This window comes from Genypterus blacodes, unplaced genomic scaffold, assembly GCF_046128005.1.
Source record: "Genypterus blacodes isolate CSIRO-AG114 ecotype Tasmania unplaced genomic scaffold, CSIRO-AGI_Gbla_v1 ptg000438l_1, whole genome shotgun sequence".
NCBI classification, from domain to species: domain Eukaryota; kingdom Metazoa; phylum Chordata; class Actinopteri; order Ophidiiformes; family Ophidiidae; genus Genypterus; species Genypterus blacodes.
The window spans coordinates 2,389,605-2,408,032 of record NW_027467208.1 but is presented as its reverse complement, the minus strand read 5'-3'; the positions used below and the strand labels follow the sequence as shown (position 1 = coordinate 2,408,032).

General features: G+C 45.6%; 2 protein-coding genes across 2 annotated transcripts in view; one reads left to right on the top strand and one right to left on the bottom strand.

The window, feature by feature from the left end:
* Positions 1–10,285, top strand: part of ctnnal1 (catenin (cadherin-associated protein), alpha-like 1) — a 38,122-nt gene extending 27,837 nt beyond the window's left edge. Inside the window, exons 6-19 of the mRNA XM_076139437.1 lie at positions 304–474; positions 1,258–1,458; positions 2,574–2,660; positions 2,921–3,079; positions 3,925–4,017; positions 4,614–4,764; positions 5,558–5,595; positions 5,683–5,733; positions 5,996–6,150; positions 6,432–6,480; positions 6,743–6,799; positions 7,864–7,983; positions 8,529–8,612; positions 8,711–10,285. Coding sequence (XP_075995552.1) covers positions 304–474; positions 1,258–1,458; positions 2,574–2,660; positions 2,921–3,079; positions 3,925–4,017; positions 4,614–4,764; positions 5,558–5,595; positions 5,683–5,733; positions 5,996–6,150; positions 6,432–6,480; positions 6,743–6,799; positions 7,864–7,983; positions 8,529–8,612; positions 8,711–8,881 — 1,587 coding nt within the window. The 3' untranslated portion in view covers positions 8,882–10,285. The remainder of the gene's footprint in view (positions 1–303; positions 475–1,257; positions 1,459–2,573; positions 2,661–2,920; positions 3,080–3,924; positions 4,018–4,613; positions 4,765–5,557; positions 5,596–5,682; positions 5,734–5,995; positions 6,151–6,431; positions 6,481–6,742; positions 6,800–7,863; positions 7,984–8,528; positions 8,613–8,710) is intronic.
* A 6-nt stretch (positions 10,286–10,291) lies between these two features.
* abitram (actin binding transcription modulator) lies at positions 10,292–11,877 on the bottom strand. The gene is made up of 6 exons (XM_076139438.1): positions 11,740–11,877; positions 11,516–11,567; positions 11,189–11,318; positions 11,011–11,087; positions 10,845–10,914; positions 10,292–10,729 (listed from the first exon to the last, which is right to left on the bottom strand). Exons 1-6 carry the CDS (start codon positions 11,819–11,821, stop codon positions 10,592–10,594), a joined length of 549 nt encoding a protein of 182 aa, XP_075995553.1. The 5' UTR covers positions 11,822–11,877; the 3' UTR covers positions 10,292–10,591.
* Positions 11,878–18,428: the final 6,551 nt, after the last annotated feature.

Here is an 18,428-nt window from a genome sequence, read left to right as displayed (position 1 = left end):
GCAGTAGCTCAGTGGGTACAGCTTCCGCTTGGGAACCGGAAGGCCGCCGGTTCCAGCCCCTGCCGAGGTGCCCCTGAGCAAGGCACCAAACCCTTAATTGCTCCCCCCTCTGCGAAGGGTGGTAATGTAATGTAATGTAATGTAATGTAATGTAATGTCAATATGTGAGAATAAGTCAGGTGACAATGACACAGTGAAAGAAAGAGAATAACTGCATTAGAAAAAAAGTGTAGAAAGACGGAAGTTAAGAAATGTACTGGCTGGTTTAAGGCTTTGACATTTCACGTGCAATCCCTTCCAAAGACTTGCCTCAGGCACCCGGATTGCGAGTCGGCGCGGATCAACAAAGACGCCGTGTTCCACCGGATGCGCTGTGCCCTGGAGCAGGTCATCGAGATTGTTACCGAGGCGAGGAGCTGCGGGGAGAACAAGATCCTTCCGGCCAGCATCTACAACGGCATCAAGGACTTTAAGGTAGGATCAGAAGTCAGACACTGAGCTGGATATAGATGGAGGCAGAGCCCGGAGATTAATGGTGTTCATCCGAGATGCGATGGCCTGTGACATCAAGCCGTGATCCTTTTGTTCTGCATTAAAGCCAATCTATAGATTAGCCTCACATGGCTTACTGTTGTCAGGAAACAGCAGAAGATGTTTTATACTCTGCATCTTTATGTCAAGTAAATCATTATTGGATTGATGTGATATTGTTGCAGTGTGAATCTTTTGTCGTATTTGCATTTGCATTAGAACAAATATGGGCAAAGAAAAGTTCAAAAATATTACTAAGCACCCTTTTTCTATTGAGAATGAATGAATGAAAGGGCATGTGATGCTTATCGATCTATAATAAGTGGCTTTGTAGCACTTTTAGCAGCTGAAACCTAAAAGTGTGTTGTATGTAAACGATGTCATCATAGTGAGGTGCTAAAATGAACAGCGAAGGAAAAATACAATAATACAGCAAAAGTCCATTAGCGCAGATATGGCAGTGAACTGTTTACTGTGGACCGGCCAAGGCTGAATCCATATTACATGTCCATCAAATCTGGTGTACTGATGAGGTGAACTAGTAAGTAAAAGCCAAAATATCCACAAAAATGTCAGCGACCCACTCGGATCTCCAAACAAATCCTAACTACACCATCATCATCTCTGTGTTGTAACCGTCTGAACCTTTCTTCCTCTCTCACCTGTCCTTCAAATCTTTCAATCCACTAAATCCCCCATTCCGAAACCCTCCTCCTCCTCTTGCAGTCCAGCGTGGAGTGCCTGCGGGAGAACCTGTTCTCCCTGTCCCCCCAGAGCGTGGGCGGTCAGCTGGAGGTGCTGGTGGAGCGGACGGAGGACTTCACCGACTCGGCCTACACCAGTCACGAGCAGCGACAGGCCATCTTAGGTCTGTGCCAGCTGGTGCGCCAGGATACGCAGCAGCTGGTGCACGCCTGGAACGAGGCAGTACGTCCACCACACACACACAGATACACACACGGGCAAACTCATAATCACATATGCTGCCATATTACAAACTGGTATACGATCAACACTGCAGAACAAATTAGTAATATCAGATCCCAAAATATGATGAGGATTTTAATATATTCCTAAATACTTCTTCATATGAACTGCGAATGATTTATAATCCCTTAGGCTGTAATCAGATGAGAATTAAGATAGTGTGTCACCATAGTAACGGGGTTGACGCAGACATGTATGACAAAGCTCTCTTACACTGTTTGGAGTGTAGATTTTAAAGACATGGCAGTTTAGTGGTCCAAATCTGCATGAACCCAATCACACACACGCACACACACACACGCACGCACTCCCCGCACCGCTCTCTCCATCGTTCCTCCTCCCTGCGCTCGCCTTTTTCTCGGAACAATAACAAGTTATTAATGACTCACCTGAATAACTCTTTACCGCCGCTCGTACATCGGAGTGAAAAACACCACATCGCGTTCTCTGACTTCCTGCCATTCAAGCTGAGTCTCCTTGGCCTCAAAGATGGATTTATGCAACACCACATCATTATACTGCAGCTTCTCCTTCAGTGTGCGAGGCACGGAGAGTGACTGCCGACTCGCAATTGTACAGTCGTACTTTGTTTTGCCCATTGAAAAGTGAAGGTTAGCTGGGAAAATGAAAATAGCAGGACACTGAAGCGGCTTGAAATTGCAAAGAAAACGAGTTGTGAAATTCAGGCTGCGCAGATTTCAGCTTAGTTGAATTCTTGTCGTGGCAAGGTTAATATTTAATAGAATAATAAGAAATAGAATTTGTTTTGGCCATTGCTTTATTCTGACTCGACCAGTGGGGTAGAAAGCCGGAAATGGCTTGGATTATAGGCCTCCAATATTTAAAACATATCCCTTTGTTTACCCAACTCCTCTGTGTTCAGAGCCCCAAAGACAAACGTAATTGGAAAATCCAAAAAAGCAGACAAGAGTGGAATTTCCAGACTTGCCCGCTGCGGTGGCCGTTCATACCAGCTGTGTTTCCTTGTTTTGTCTGATACTTCACATTCACCCTCTTCCCCTCTCATCCTTGTCCCCCTGTCCTCACCGGAGCAGCAGTCTGTCCACGCCAAAGAGGCCACAGAGGACATGGAGGTGGGCATTCTCAAGACGTGCCAGAGTGTCGGTGACCTCAAACGTGAGGTGAGTGGACAGCTAGAGCTTCTCAGTCTTCTCTGTCGGCCCTCTCGCTCTGAATAAGGACGCGGAGGCTGGACAACGCTGTCTCAAATTGCCTCTCTGCTCCTGTAGATAGTTTCACACTTTTCTATTTCATATCCAGCTCACCTGTCATCTACACTGTCTTCTACTTTCTTCCTCCGCCTGCTCTAATCATCCTCTCACTCATCTGTTTCTTGTGGTCTCTCACATCAGTCTCCTCCTCTTCCCTCCTCTCCCCTCAGCTCCATAAAGTGGCGGTCAGCCGTGCGTCCGACCTGCTGAAGGTTCATGGGGAGCAGTTGCCCCTGAGGGCTCTCAAAGCCGCGGGAGCCGAGGGGAACCTGGAGGCGGTGTCTGAGTACGCCCGCACGTTCAGCGAGCAGAAGGAGCAGCTGGTGGAGGTGCGTGTGCACAGGGGCGCTAAAGTTCATATTCGCCCACGCCCTCAATCCCACAGTCTTCCTGATTTGGCAAAAGAGCTGAGAAGCTTAAGGTCAAGTCGTTTGTCATTAGTTTCCAAGTGAGAATGGCTGTTTTACCACGATGCATTTGTTTATGTAAGCAAACACAAAGAGCCTGAGATGAAATGTGCAACTCTTAACGCTCACAAACGTGGCTTTGTTAAGATAAGCAGAAAAAGAGCAGGCAGGCTTCATTAACTGCAGTCATAATAAGCAGAACTTAGCATCAATCAGCCGCTGTTTGGGGATAATTACACTTCTTTTAAGTCACTCTCATTAAAGGAGGAATATGAGTATTATGAAAAAAAATGACAGTGGCTTAATTTGGCTTATATCTGCCAAAAATAAAAAATGCATTATACACTCAATATTTAAAAGCCAACTGTTCTTGAAACCGCTCGTGAAAAACATCAATGCAGCAGAATTCAGATTCAGAAATACAAAGACGGAACAATGACGAAACCAGAAGGCACTCAGAGAGCAACAACGCCACCATCAGGCTGATTGATGTTTAAATTTGTCGTAGCGGGCGCACATGTACACCAAGTTTGACCACAACAGACTAAGTCATTCATGATTGACACAAATCACAAAAGTTAAAGGCCTAAACGTGAAAGAGAGCGTTACAGCACCACCATCAGGTCAACCGGTGCCAAGACCTAAAAAAGTTTGATTGAACGACATTTAGGTGAATGAATTGCTTTACGGTAAAAACAACGCAAAATCCGATATTTATCTTGATTCATATTTCTTAATTTCCTTCATTTCTTTTCTTTGTACATCAGACGTGTCGGCTGCTGGGTCACGTGTCTGGGACGGAGCCGCTGGAGATCACCTGTGTGCACGCTGAGGAAACCTTCCATGTCATCGGCCCACAGGTAAAAGGAGTGCAGCGTGCGGCGTCGCTTTTTTTCCGTGTTGTCAAAACGATCCCATGCAGCTGGAGTCGCGGTAAAGGAGAGTGAAGACTTCATCTCCTCCGCCCGCTCCACCTGCCTTCCCTTCCTCCCAGAACTAATTATGTTTGCACTTGGAATCCAACCATCCCGGTAATTATCGGCCGACGTAGAATGTTCCCATCCCGCTGTGCTAATGTCAGGCCCCGCGTGACCTCGCAGTAATGACTGAGCTCCTAAGTTCAAAGGTCAGCCAATCAATAACGTGGCAGTATGTGGTGGGGTTGCCGTGGGGGATGATGGCTGTCTCTCTGTTCTGCACACAGTAATAAATAGGAGGCCCAGAGGGTAATTGGCTATTAAATACTACACTATAGGGGACGGGTGTGTGTGTTTGCATTGTTTTCAACTTCGGTCTCCTCACAGATTGCAGTCAGAAATTACACATTTCAATCCTGATCCCCTTCAGTGGATGAAACCAAACTACGATCCAAACCAAACTAAGATCTTACCTTCTTCTTTTGGTGTTTGTGGTCCTCCCCTTGTCTCCCCCATACCCCGTGTCCTCCCTCGCTCAGATCGTCTCAGCGGCCCAGACCCTGGCCCTGCACCCGTCCAGCAAGATCGCCAAGGAGAACCTGGAGGTGTTCTGTGAGGCCTGGGAGTCTCAGCTCTGCGACATGGCTCTGCTGCTGAGAGAGATCAATGACGTTTTTGAAGGCCGAAGAGGTGTGTGTGTGTGTGTGTGTGTGTAGTAGACTGCTGTAAATATATATAATAAGTACTATCAGAATACTCTTAACCACATACAAGTAATGTTTGATACAGTATATTGCCCGTCGCTTTCCTGTGGATGTCCAAAAACACTTATTTATCAGTGGCTGTTATGGGAGAGGAGTGATGTCATTGCCTTATTAGTCTGACAAATCAGCCTCGCAGACATCTGAGGCGCTGCTCTAACTCTGGATGCTTTATTAGCTTCTAATAAAAGCAAAGTGGAGGGAAAAGCAACAATTTATCGTTGTGGTCTTCGCCTAAATGTTTAATGAAAAGAAATAAACATCCACCTCTGTGTGTGTGGATGTTTATCCTCCTCCTCTGGCTCAGTACGTTTACATGCTCTTTGGGGTGTGAGGGGCTCACACACTCTTAAATCGATGTGTTAAAAACATAACGTGGACAAATTTACTTTTATGATTCTCCAAATATCTCCTAATTGTCCGACTTTAAGCAGGGCGGTTGAGTTTATTGCCCCCTGTTGTCAGCTGAAGCCGTGTTTATGACAGAATGTTGTAAATATGAGGCGGGTGGACAGTGACTGAGGCAAAACCTTCATGACCATTAGTGATTCGTAATCATAATTGAATCAGCCGGAAATGTCTCCAAACCAAGGAACATTAGGATACATAACAGAGGAATATAAGAGTGTGTTTATGGGTTTTATGCTATTTTATGCTGCTGCCTAGAATTGATTTTATTCCACCAAACAAGCAGATTAATCACAATAACTCTCTTCTTTCAGGAGATAAAAGACCCTATTTGTCACTTCCCAGACCTGGAGTGAGTATCACACTGATTTATCCCCCCAGAATATTCCCCTCATCCAGCGTGTGCCTCTGAGTGAACCTTTTCCCCGTTTCCCTACAGAAACTCTCCGCCAACCTGAAGACCGCCAAGGCTGTCAAGTTGGATGCAGAGGTAAGCGTTCACCGTTTGGCTCTCAGCCCGACGCCTCATGTCACGTGTGGCGCCTGATCCTGACAGCGGCACATTCATCTTCAGGAGACTTGTGTCACCAGGTTTGAAGAATTGATGGCGTTCATATGCTAATGGGCTGCGATTGTGCTGAGTTGAAAGCGTCACTTGTTCGGTAGGAGTGCACAGGATGATGCTGATTACGGAACTTCTGAAGTCTTTTCGCAGTTGACAACCGTGTGTGTGTGTGTGTTTGTGTGTGCAGGAGCAGACGAGCATGGCTAAGCTGGGCCTGGAGCTCCGCCTGCTGTCGTCTGACGTAGACGTGGAGGTGGAGAAGTGGGAGGAGCAAGAGCACGATATCGTCCGACAGAGCCAGAGCGTGGCCAGCATGGCTTACAACATGTACCTGTTCACCAGGTAACACACACACTTCATAGCTTCAACTGATCGTTTCTAGTTTTGTTGGGGGGTTTTCGCCTTGACTGACATCTAGTGATAGTACGAGGTAATGACAGCAGGTTTCCTCTAAGCAAGAAAAGTAAAGAATCATCATTTTTAAATTCAAGGCGATTTCAACTGCAACTTCTCTTTTCCATCATGACTCAAAGTCACAGTTGTTGTTGTTGACTGATTGTGAGGCGTTCTCGTGCGTCCGTTCTCGTCCTCATTTGGTGTGTTTCCTCTCATTGATTGTGCAGAGGGGAGGGGCTGCTGAAAACAACCCTGGATCTCTTCCATCAAGCTGAGGTATACCACTCCACTCATCCCTCCGCCTCCTCCTCCTCCTCCTATGTGTTCCTCTCCCGTTCTGTCCAAGGTGTTAATGAGCGCATTCGTTGTTTCATTAAGGCACAATGCATGCTGGGAACTGGCTCAGATCAATAGTTTAATAAATGTATTCGCCGTCCCTCTCGCGAGTCCTTTTCTCTCTTTTTTCCTTTTTAATGGCTTTGTGATGGAAAGGTAAACAGTTTTGTGCTCTTGTGTGTTTTCCTGTCTCTCTCTCTAGGTGCTTTCAGAGGAGGGGCTGCAGTTGTGCTCATCCCTCCGCACGTTTTCCACCCAGGTATGGAATCCTCATAGTCTGAATCTCTTAGACACACACACACACACACACACACATTAGAATACATCCGAAATTCAAGAGATATGCTTCCTTTCTATACTGTATGCTTGTGTTTCTGTTGGAGTCAGATTGGTGTCCTAACATGAAGAGCACTCATTCTCTTTTGCACAGTGGTGGGCTGACAACCCACCCTGGATACACACATGCACACACACGTACGCTGGCACCTGTGCTGCTGCTGTTATTACACTTTCATCACACACACACACACACGCCCATTTTGCCCACACCGGTGCACCGTGATGCCAGGGCAGGCGGCCTTATAAATCACACAGCGAGAGCAGGAAATTAAGGCTGTCTCACTCTTTCACCGTCCTCCTTTCCTCCGAGCTGAGATCCAGCAAACACACGTCGCCCCCGCGCCTTCCTTCCTTCCTTCCTGCCTCCCCTCCTTCCCTTCAGGCCTCCCCCTCCTTCAAATTCATTCCCATGTCCTCCAAGTTTAATTAAATGCCTCTTTTTGACAGCCATTAACGACTTCCATTTGTCACCACTGTGTGTGTGTGTTTGTGCACATGTGCATGCATGGAGGGGATGAGGTGGGGGGGGTTGGTTGAGGGGGGGGAGTTGACTGTAGCCACCCGGGATTAATTCATAATCAGCGGGCTCTGCTCTTCATCTTACCTCGCTCGTTCTGATTAATTACATCAAACAAGCGAGTGCTAATGGAGTCCCTCTGCCTCCGCTCGCCCTCTGCCTCGCCCTCCGCTCCCTCTGTCCTCTAGCACTTCATACACTCGTAGACACACCTGCGTTGCCCTCGCCTCCCAAATTACAAAGCTATTATGGCAAATGAACTGAAGTATAAGAGGTTTTTGTCAGTCCGGGGAGCAGAGTGTGTGTTTCTGTGTCATGTGTGTGATCGTTTAAATGCCTGTTACCGAGGACGATCAATGATCTCCATACTGAGAGCTACAGACTAAAGCTATGTTACACAATTTACATCCAAACTTGGTCCCTTCTGTACATATTAACCCCTCCCTCTCTGTGCCTGTGTGTTCCAGCTGCTTGATGAGGAAAAGTCAGCGGTGATGACAGAGATGGAGAAACTGGTGGCGTTATGCCAACTTCTGCAGACGGGCACCAAAACTCCCGTGCAGGGAAAGACTGCCACCTTTCAGAAGGTACACACACTGCTTGAGTGCGTGTGTGTTTGTCTATTTGTGTGTAAATCAATGACTTTTTGTCTGGACTCCTGTTTTGTACAACGCACATTCAATGAACAACATCTGAGTGTGTAGAGAAGAGGCCTTAGTTTCTTCTTCAGGGGTAATTAGCTTTGACAGCATCAACGCCTCAACGTCGGTGCATCAATAACACAGCGAGCGCACAATAGAGCCCGGCTGACCTCCTTACCTCATCACCGGCTGGACGGCCTAATCTTTGAGACGTCGGCGAGCAGCCCCATTACTGAAGACGACGGGCGAGCATAATTAACGTCTCTGAGAAATGATTGAGCATGTGGGGCGAGGATGAGCCGCCTTAGGTCAGTGTGTAGCAGAGGCGGGGGCTGGAATCAAAAGGAGAGGATGAAGAGCCGCTCCTCAGCTGATTGATTGGACTCCTCTTTGATATGCATCGGCTCCTCCATGTGTTTTGCTGGATGCAGTTTAGACGGATGTTTAGCAGAGCGTTGCTGTGTCTTGAATTTAACCCACCGTGTCTCCAGGTGGACTCGTCCATTCAGACCACCAGAGGGATCCTGGCTGTGGTTCTGGCCGTCCTGCCGTTCTGTCACAAGCTCAACAGAAAGGTGACCGCCATCTTGCATTCAGAAGTATTTGATCAGATATTGATTTGTTTATTTTGGTCACTCATCTTTATCTCCCCCTTGTGTTCCTCTGTCTGCAGTATAAGTCAGAGAGGAGCAGTCTGGGCTCCCCGCAGGACTGGAGAGAAAGGCAGGACGCGTCTACACCCATCAAAGACGACAGCGCCCTCAACGGCAAGAACAGCAACGGCTTCGGGGTCAAATCCTTGGAGCAGCATGTGGCCGGGCTCAACCTCCTGGAGAGCAAGTAAACCAGGCAGGCAGGCAGTGGCCTCCTTTGTTCCCATGTTCACCCTCGAAGCAGCACGTAGTCGACCTCACCTCTGTGGAAAAGTTGTCCAGGAAATATTTACTTCCCAACGTCATCATTCACTTACTGTAGAGCGAAAGCTGTGGGGCCTCACGAGGACGCTGGTCTCGGGTCCTGGTGATGAATTCTTTGGCGAGGAAAAAGCAGATCAAGGACTCTGTGCTCAGGGGGGCGACTTTATCTGAAGCACAAGTTCCATTAAGTCCACAAGAGGGAGACAATCAGCCAAACCTAAATCTTTGCCATTTTCAGTGAGCCTCTCTCCTCCTCCTCGTCCTCCTCCTCCTGCTCCTCCTCGAGGACAAGCCTGACAGAAATCTGATTTGGAACCAATTTGAGCCTTTCCCTTGGCTGGTATTGATCGAGCTTATGGACGGATTGTGAATCAGGACTGATAAAGGGGGTAAATCCACTTGATCCTCAGCCATACATTTGTTTTCACTACGTGCCTCTGTGTAACAAGCCTATCTGCTCTGTGGTGTACTGTAAACTGTGTTGCACATCTTAACCAAATAAGTGTAGAAATGCCTAAAAAACACCCACCATGCATGACGCCATCACCTCCAAACCCCCCTGTGTTTGAGTCTCTTATGGTCGATTGTAACGTTAACATCTATTTTGTAATGGTGCATTATGTCCACGATCAATGACATTATAGTCAGCAAGTGTTTTGTTAGCAGCGACACCATGCAGTTAATGTGCTTTGTGCCATGTTAGTGACAAAATGCAAAAAAAAAAAATCACAATTTGATGCCAAATATGATTGTTCCAAGACTTGACTAGTCTGATATCTAAAGCTCTTAGTCCTCCGGTGTTCCTCCCTGGAGACTTGTTTCTGTCTGGACCTGGTTCCTCCGAATAGTCGGAAACCAAGACCTTACTTCCTACTGTCTTTGAGTATTATGACATATTCAGTGTATAACTCGCAAAGTAAAAGAAAGACTATTCAGATTCTGGCCCCTCTATTAAACGGAGCCTTGAAGTGTACTTGTGATGAAGATTAGCATTGTGAAGCTGCCTAACAGGCCAGTATGTATTATTAAATGGTATGCGGTATGTATAATATGGTACTTGAAGCGTAGATATGTACACGTTACGTATCCCAAGGAAATGACTGTGGTACTTGGCGAGGGTGTGGCGACGAGTGAACCGAGATGAATAACACAACATTAAGCTTTAGAGATGCATTATACTGTATGAGAGCAGCTAAGGATGCTGGGAGTTTTAGTGGGAGTGACGCAGATGTGAAGAAATAATCAATCTAGTTTTTGGACTCTCTCTCTCCTTTTGACAGTGGAACGGTTAATAAAAAGTGACACAAAAAATAAACAATATTTTTCTTAAATCACTGTTGGTTGTTTTATTTTGAGTTTGACAAGAGTGTTAACGTAAGCTGTTTGGGAGGGGTGGGGGAGGGGAGGGGAGGGGGGGGGGTGTAGGGGGTAAACAGTGAAGCAGTTGAAATAAATAGTTGCTGGCTTTAAATGCTTAAACCATGACAATGTGAAAAATAAGGCTCAGTGTCCGAACATCCCAAATATAGAGGCACAGTTTGAGGGTACGGGCCGTTGAGAGGTCGGGGGACAGTCATCACGTTTCCTCAGAACAATCCCAGTATGTGTGTGTGTATATGTGTGTGTGGAGCATCCTGTCAGCTGGGTTGCGACTGGGCTGCGCTCCGTTTGGAGACGACGCTCTCAAAGTCCTCTCGGCTCAGGAGGTTCTCCGTTATGCTCTTGCTCTCCTCAAACTTTGGTAGGATGACGGCAATGTAGCCTTCAGTGGACGGCTGTTCAGACAGCTTTATGTTAGAATGATCGGAGCCTTTACACTGATCTGAGTTTTGAAGTCACCGAGGGCAACACAATGCAATGTCAACAACAATGACACACCAACATATTTACCTTTTTCAGCAAGAGAGAGGGCGTCTCTAAAATGTTCTCGTTGACTTCAAGAAGTCGGCCTCGGATGCAGCTGACGAGAAGAGACATTTGATTAACTGATCAGGAAATAGATGCCAAATATAAACTGAGCAGACACACACACAACATAAAGATGCCTTCATCTCACCTGTAGATTGTGTACTCGGTCTCATCTGTGCACGTTATTCTACAGAGAGGCGCGAAATCGGTGACAAACTGTGCACCCTACAGTGATGACAAAGGGGCGTTCATATTACATATATTTATATTTCATACTACAAATGACAAATTGAAGCACTTAAATCTTATCGGCTGTGTAACGTTACCCGCTTGGATTTTCCGGACACTTTGTTTTTGAGGCGACTGCAGCCATGACTGATCTGGTAGTTGATGCTTTTGATGGTGCGTCCGTCCTGAAGGATGGGATGAGTCTCTGCTAAGGTGACCACACATATTCTGCAGAGGACAAACACAGATCTCAATAAGCACACATGTTTAATAAGCAGATAAGACAAAATTAACTTAATCTTATCACACGCACGCACGCGGGGGAAAACATAACCCCTTGGCGGTGGCGACAAACACGAAAACACTAACTAAAGCCACCATTTAGCACGGGCACTGTTCAATACATAACACCACACTGACTTTACCTGTTTGAGTGCTGCAGGACGCAGTGGTCCTCACACGGCTTCCCCTTCATATCTACAAACAAATGATGAATTATATGTAAAATACAATACATTGGGTGTCGTTTCTTAGAGTGGATAAACACAATAATACATTAATTTGTTCTCCCGCTTCGCCTCACCGAGTAAGTCAAGTTAAAGCGGCTAACAGCTAACATTAGCAAGTTCACCAGTTAAATTGGACTTACCGGCTCTGTACCATCTTGTATAATACCTCTCGATAACTGAAGGAGCCCTTTCTAAAGGATCTCTTTGCTCTGTTTGGTCCATTTAACAATTCAATATGCTATCGCCGCTACTCTTTTTCTGACGGACTGCAAATGGTGACACTCCAGACGGTCCGTCCTTTGAAACAGACCCGAGGGATGTAATCGCAAAGGTTCCGTACATGTCGCAAAACGTAAACAAATACTATATGAAATAAATATAGCATCAGCAACATTTTTTATTTGACACACATTTAACACGTTTAAGTAAAAGGTGGATTGGGTACATTTTGCAAAACAACTAACAAAATAACAACATTACCGACAAGTTCCCTCATTCACATGGGCAGGCACGTACTTATCTCTGATTACTTACTTAACTTGGACAAATTGAAGAAAATCATACATTTTATAAGAATTAGTCCACCTGTCTTAACATACTGCCAAAAAGCCATGCAGGTGATATCTTAACCGTGATTCTAAAAGACACATCAGGTGAATTGTCCACACGGCCCACTAGATGTCACACTAACTCTGTGACCTGCACACGTGCAACTTCATCAAATTACAAACAACTTCATGCAAGTAGAAGTCATTTGCATTACAGATACATAACTTGACTAAACCAAAGCAAATACACAAACTAAACATTGTCTTAGTCAATTATTAGTAATATACCTTTGTGTACACCAGATTCACATAAGTTGAATATCAGGTCCCAGAGAGGCATTTATGGAACATCTCATATTCCACTCCTGGAATTGTGTGTGCATATGTGTGTGTGTGTTCCCCTCAGTTCTGATGATTTTTGCAGATGGTTGATAGAGGCATAAGGACGCTGCTGTCAGTCTGCATCCCGGCGGATTATGTAATGGGATGGAACTGAATGAAGGAATGTTCCCCCTTCCCATATCCAAGGAATTGCCTCTCTCTGACCCAGACCAGAGCGATCACATACCATACATATCTGCTCAATTGGTTACTGCAGACGAACATTTTTTTTGGAGGGGGGTGCTGGCATGTGGCAGCTTAAGTAATGGTGACTTCATTCTGGGCTCATAATGAGGCGAGCCGGGGAGACTCTGCTGAGGTTGAGGGGCACAACCAGTTTTCCGTGTATCTACTCACAGCGACGGAGAAGTTGGAAATTTCTTGTGTCAGGACCCATCGTAATGAGTTTTTCCATTACTCGCCTGTCTGTGGTAGACCGTCATCTGTGATTAATTCACAGATGAAGCCCGTAACCATTGTGGAAACAGTGGGCATGAAGTCGGTATGTAGTAGAATCAGCAATCTTGCCTGAAATGAAGTCATGTGTCCAATAACCCAAAGGTGGGAAGTGTACTAGTTCAGGGGTCAAATACAATTTTAAGGATTTGGTGTTGCTTCTTACTTAAAGTCGAATGAGTTTCAGAGAGGAATATAACTTTCTATATAATATTACTTTCTTACTAATTATTACACTTATCTGCTTATCTACTCAGACTTCAACTTATACAACAATAAAAAAGATCCAAGTGAGTTTTGTCAATTTTACTCCAGGATGGCTCAAGTACATTTTTACGACTATTGGATGTTTACCTTTACTTATACAGAATGAAATATAAGACTTTCCCATGCAATGCAGTGTTTCAGTAGTTCTTGCACCTCTCCTAAATATGAGTACAATAACATTATTCGTGGTTTTTCCTGCGTGGCTTTCGCTGACATTTGCATACGATCCATTAAATCCGCAGCAGCTGTTCGTAGTAAAACAAACTGGAGATGCCAGAATTCGTGGGCACCTGAATCCATTCAGTCCTCGGTGTTGCAGAGGTGATTTGTGTAGGAATCGTTGATGTGTAGCAGGAGGGCCCTTGTGTTTTTCTACCTTGTTTGTGACCTGACTGCTGCTGCTCCGTTCGTTCCTCGGGCACCTCAGCATGAACCTATTACTCAAACTGCCAACGCTCTCTGCCTGTTTCTGTTGGAACCTACAACACACTGGTTCCTAGTGGTCAACAGTCACACCCTGGGATGTGTGGAAAGAAGTGGAGGTCGCTGCAAGTGTGTTAATGGGAGTGTGTGTGTGTATGTGTGCATTTTCGCCTGTGCATCTGTGTTTATGAGTCTCTTCCGGATTACATGTATCTGTCAGTGTGTGTACATTCCCTTCCTTTTACTGCTCATTGTTGAAATGAAACACACTCCGTCTCCACTCATTAGGGCCCTCTTGGAGGTTCACCGGCTGGCTGTCAGACAGGCATCTCGAGTGTCTGCAGCTGCACGGGCTTCTGTGTGTGTGTGAGTGTGTGCGTGTGTGCGATGCGTGTGTGTAGCTCCACGTCAGCTACCGCAGAACTGTTTCTCTGGCCTGCTGTTTGTCTGTTTGGCTCCGGCGTTCTCTGTCTCCAAATGGATGACGTCCAGCTTGAGGGGGAAACAAGGACGGAAAGAGAGGAGCCGGACGAGCCAGAGCAGAGCCTGATAAGGAAAGAGTGAAGCCCCAGGCCAATTGGGCGTCTGTGTCCATTAGGTTTAAAAAGGATCCACAGCCGCTTCTTTAAGGATGCAAACAGACAGTGAGACAGTAAAGGTAGAGTGTGTCCAATGTGCTGGAGCATTTGATGCACACAGAGAAGGAATTGCTTGCTATTTTCTTGATCGATGCAAGTGTGTCTAACCATTAAGAAAAGAAGTCAAAACAGAGGGAGGGATTTTCCCGTTAGAAACATTGAGCTTTCTTTTCTTGGACAGCAATGAGGTACACCTGCTTTTACTATTGCAGAGTCACACACTGCCAACATGCACATTTAAATCCTTCCTACTTCATTGGTATTCACAATGAATTACAGGAAAGACACGTTGGAAACTCGGGGAATTACCGGTGTTCTTTTAAAAATGGATTTATGTGTCTTTTTCTAGCTGTACTGGTGGGTCCTTCATATTCAAATGTCCTCATGAATTCAGATGTGAAGACGAGAACTTGATTTGGTGTAGCTTTAAACGTTATGGATGTATTTGGCGCCCACAAACCAGGTCTGCAGTCTGTAGGATGGACTAGTATAGATGCATGGATCACTTAGAAAAGCCTCTTACAAGCCTGATGACAGAAGTTTAGTAGGGTACAAATAAGTTCTAACTAAACTCCTTCCTACAAAAATTTAAATCTAAAAGTTAAGATTTCAGTTCACACATTTCTCCCCCTCGGGTCAGTGAGTGTGCTCCATGTGACAGATGTGAGTGTTGCTTAGTTATCAGCTCACTGATAAGCCGCTGGCACATCAGGATATTATAAGCCGTCTCTGCTGTAATCACTCACCAAAACGTCCAATCAATCATGTCGGAGCTTTTCTGTTATTTCTGGCCCCTCACCAAAGCCAGCATGACCTCAAGCCCTGAGAAATATGTCTCTCTCTGTGTGTGTGTGTGTGTGTGTGTGTGTGTGTCTGCAACTTTATGATCAGCCTCTGTAGTCAAGTCTATTTCATCCGCAAGCTGTTAACAATAAATTTAACAGGATGCAACAAATTAGTGCAACTGAACAGAGCAGACTCCATGTCAAACAATAAAGCAGCTTTTTGCTTTGTGTTGTTACCGTGGCAACAACACAGATCCTCCCTGTTCCTTTTTTCTTGCCTTAAGGAGTGGGGCATACCGATGTCATTTGAACATACTGTATGGTAATTTGCCTGAGGAACGCTGCGAGTGAAGGAGAGCGAGGCCAGAGCGGAGAGAGCAGGGAGAGATAGAAAGGTCGAGTTTCCCTCTAAATCTCCCTGACACTCTGGTTTTAATTAAGGCAGAAGAAGTCATATAAATAAGATAAATGTAAGTCAGAAGTCGTATAAATTCAATTGACAGCATATGTTAGTGTGTGTGTGTGTGTGTGTGTGTGTGTGTGTGTGTGTGAGTGAGTGAGTTGGGGACATGTCTGTAATATATGCACTGAGGGATCAGGCGTCCCTGGCAGCAGAGTAACACAACTCTCCTAAATCAGTCATTGCAACATGAAAACCCAAAAACCCAAAATCACCACAATTTTCTTGCTGAAAAGTAAAAATTTGGGAAAAAGAAGGATTTCATCTGAAGTTTGAAACTCTATTTTAATAAACTACTCATCATAAATTCTTCTTCTTGGTCTTCTTCTTCTTCTTCTTCTTCTTCTTCTTCTTTTTCCTCTTCTCCATAACAGTCCCCTGTGTGAGAGATCAAACCTTGGTGCCAATCTTGTGTTTTCTGTATCTATATTTGTCTTTATGGTCTGGATCTGGATTCATTGTCTTGTTGGATCTCCTTTACAAACCAATATCCCATTTACCTGCACGTTTCTCCATCCGTCTTGTGGAGAAGATGGATCTCCTCTCATCTCCTCTCCTCTCCTCTCCACACTCTGACCTCACACTCATCTATCTTTCCGCTTCTCCCTCTTTTGCTCTTTCATTCCGCCGAAGTTAAAGCTCTTTAGACTCGACCCTGACGTTAATCTGCTCCCGAAACAGATGGCGTTGCAACGGGAGCTGCAGGCAGTGGAAAGAACGTGGAGGCTGCCAGGTGAGATCCAAAAACCTCACACACACACACACATGCAGAAGGAATAATTGACAGGTAGTTGGATGTTTCAGCGTTGGATTCTAGCCAGAGCGATAAAATCTAACAAGACCTTTTACGATACGCCGTCTGATGTATTCATGCTCTATATACTTAAACACACAACACCAAACCGCCTTATTTAGGTTGAGAAGCTATTCCACCTTTAGGTCAGAAACGCCTTCACCATGCCGCTTAATTATTTAAAGAAGAAGCCATGTGGCCAACAGCTGCTGCTCCTGGAAAACGGTAAGGTTTTCTTAAAGAACGGCGGTGCACTTGTGTTTGCAAGTAGCAGCACCAGCAGGTCGTCATATAGGTCTTTCCCCTTTATTTTTCCGTTCCCTAATTTCTTCCCCTGGAGCGCTTACTCACGCTCCAGTCTGGCAGAAAGCTTCCACAAAATCCCTCTTTGGAAATTTTATTCCTACCTGATATACTAATGTTTCTTTTACAAGCCCGCTTACGTTTTTCCTTGTCGTTAAACTTTATCGCAGTGTTTGTGATCTCTCGATGGAAAATGTGAAGCAAAGCGTTTCATCGTGAGCGCCGCTGCCGTTAGATCTGAACCCCCGACAGGCTCGGGTCAAGACCGGCTGATAAAGCAGCTGTTACAAGCAATGCTCATACATTTACAGGCATTGTTACTTTGTATTTGTCTATTCTGACCTTGTTTTACATGGAACAATACCCCTAATAATACACTAAATGCCTCCTTTTATTGCATTTATGTGAACAGGAATGAGGACCGGCACAGAGCCCATGGCAACCATTTGGACCTCTGGGGCTTTTTTTCGGTGCATTCAGTTTGTTTGTGTTCCCTTTGGCTCTCTGGACAGCCTTGGATATGTGTGTGTGTGTGTGTGTGTGTGTGTGTGTGTGTGTGTGTGTGTGTGTGTGTGTATTGGCTGGAGCCTCTGGTTTGGCTTTAGAGGACATGTTCTCATTTAGAACCACAGACTCAAGGCCGTGGAAGGTACTTTTTTATGCAGGAATAATGTTAGTGTTGCTGTATTCTGTCGTCTATTTCTGCATCTCTCTGGTTCCCAGGCAGGTTGGCACACTGCTGTTTTGGATCTCAGTCTGCAGCTGTTGTTTCTATCTTCAGGCTGCGACAGAGACAGATAGACTGAAATCTACAGACCTCATTTCTACCTGGAGGAAGTGGCTTTCGAGAGAAACACAAAATGTCACAACAACGCACAAGGTGGGGCATCACGACAGGAAGTGAACACTCAGACCTCCACCCGAAATAGAATGAAAGAGAAAACAAACCATAAATAGATTTGTACTTTCTATTGGGTTTCTTATCAGGGACAGAACACCCATGGGAAACAAACATCTCCACCTCATGATCGGTTTGCAGAGGACAAAACTGTTCTGATGCATAAGTGAGAAAACGCTCAGCACATTCCTGCAAAGCAAACATTTATCTGGATTTTTCTGTGACACATCAGCAAGGATCCCTTGTGAGAGCGGTGAAGTCAGAGGTTTGGACAGCTGGAAGAACCTGATGGAGGAGGATCTCACTCCATCTCTACATTTCTTTCCCTCGCGAACCTGCTCAGATACACAGATAGGCCTCCACTCCCCCTTTCCTGTCTTGTTTTCATTCAGGGGGGAGTCCACTCAGAAGGATGGGGTTCTCTCCTGAGCCAACGCCGCCCCGTGTGGGTGTCGGGCTTTGTTACCTTTGAGCTGCGATTTTTCCGCTCTTCGCCTCGCAGAGATCCTTTGTTGTCACCATGTCTTCTGGCAGATGTGTGATGCTTGGCGGAGTGATGGGGTATTGTCTTTCACATCCGCGTCGGTGTTACAGTAAATGTTCTCGTGGTTTCAAGGAATGCTTGTTTTTTGTGGCACGAGGTGTTGAATATGGATGAACCCTTGGGTCAGCGGGCGGGTTGCGTTTATTTTGAACATGTAAGTGTCCTCTGATGAACCATCTTTCATATCATATCACCCAGATTCACTCCATTTGTTCTTCACGGCGGGAATCACACCCATCTGCCTTCAGCTGATCAATGAACAGTGTGCTCATTGATCAGCAGAGCGGGCGAAGCGTTTCATTGAGGGCACACACGGGCCTCGCTTTCCTCTTC

Excerpts from the sequence above, each read along its gene's own strand:
- abitram (XM_076139438.1), bottom strand. The coding sequence starts at position 11,821 with ATGGACCAAACAGAGCAAAGAGATCCTTTAGAAAGGGCTCCTTCAGTT. Across the intron at positions 11,568-11,739 it reads TACAAGATGGTACAGAGCCG|ATATGAAGGGGAAGCCGTGT; the intron begins GTAAGTCCAATT and ends ATTTGTTTGTAG. Across the intron at positions 10,730-10,844 it reads CCTCTCTCTTGCTGAAAAAG|CCGTCCACTGAAGGCTACAT; the intron begins GTAAATATGTTG and ends CTGTCTGAACAG.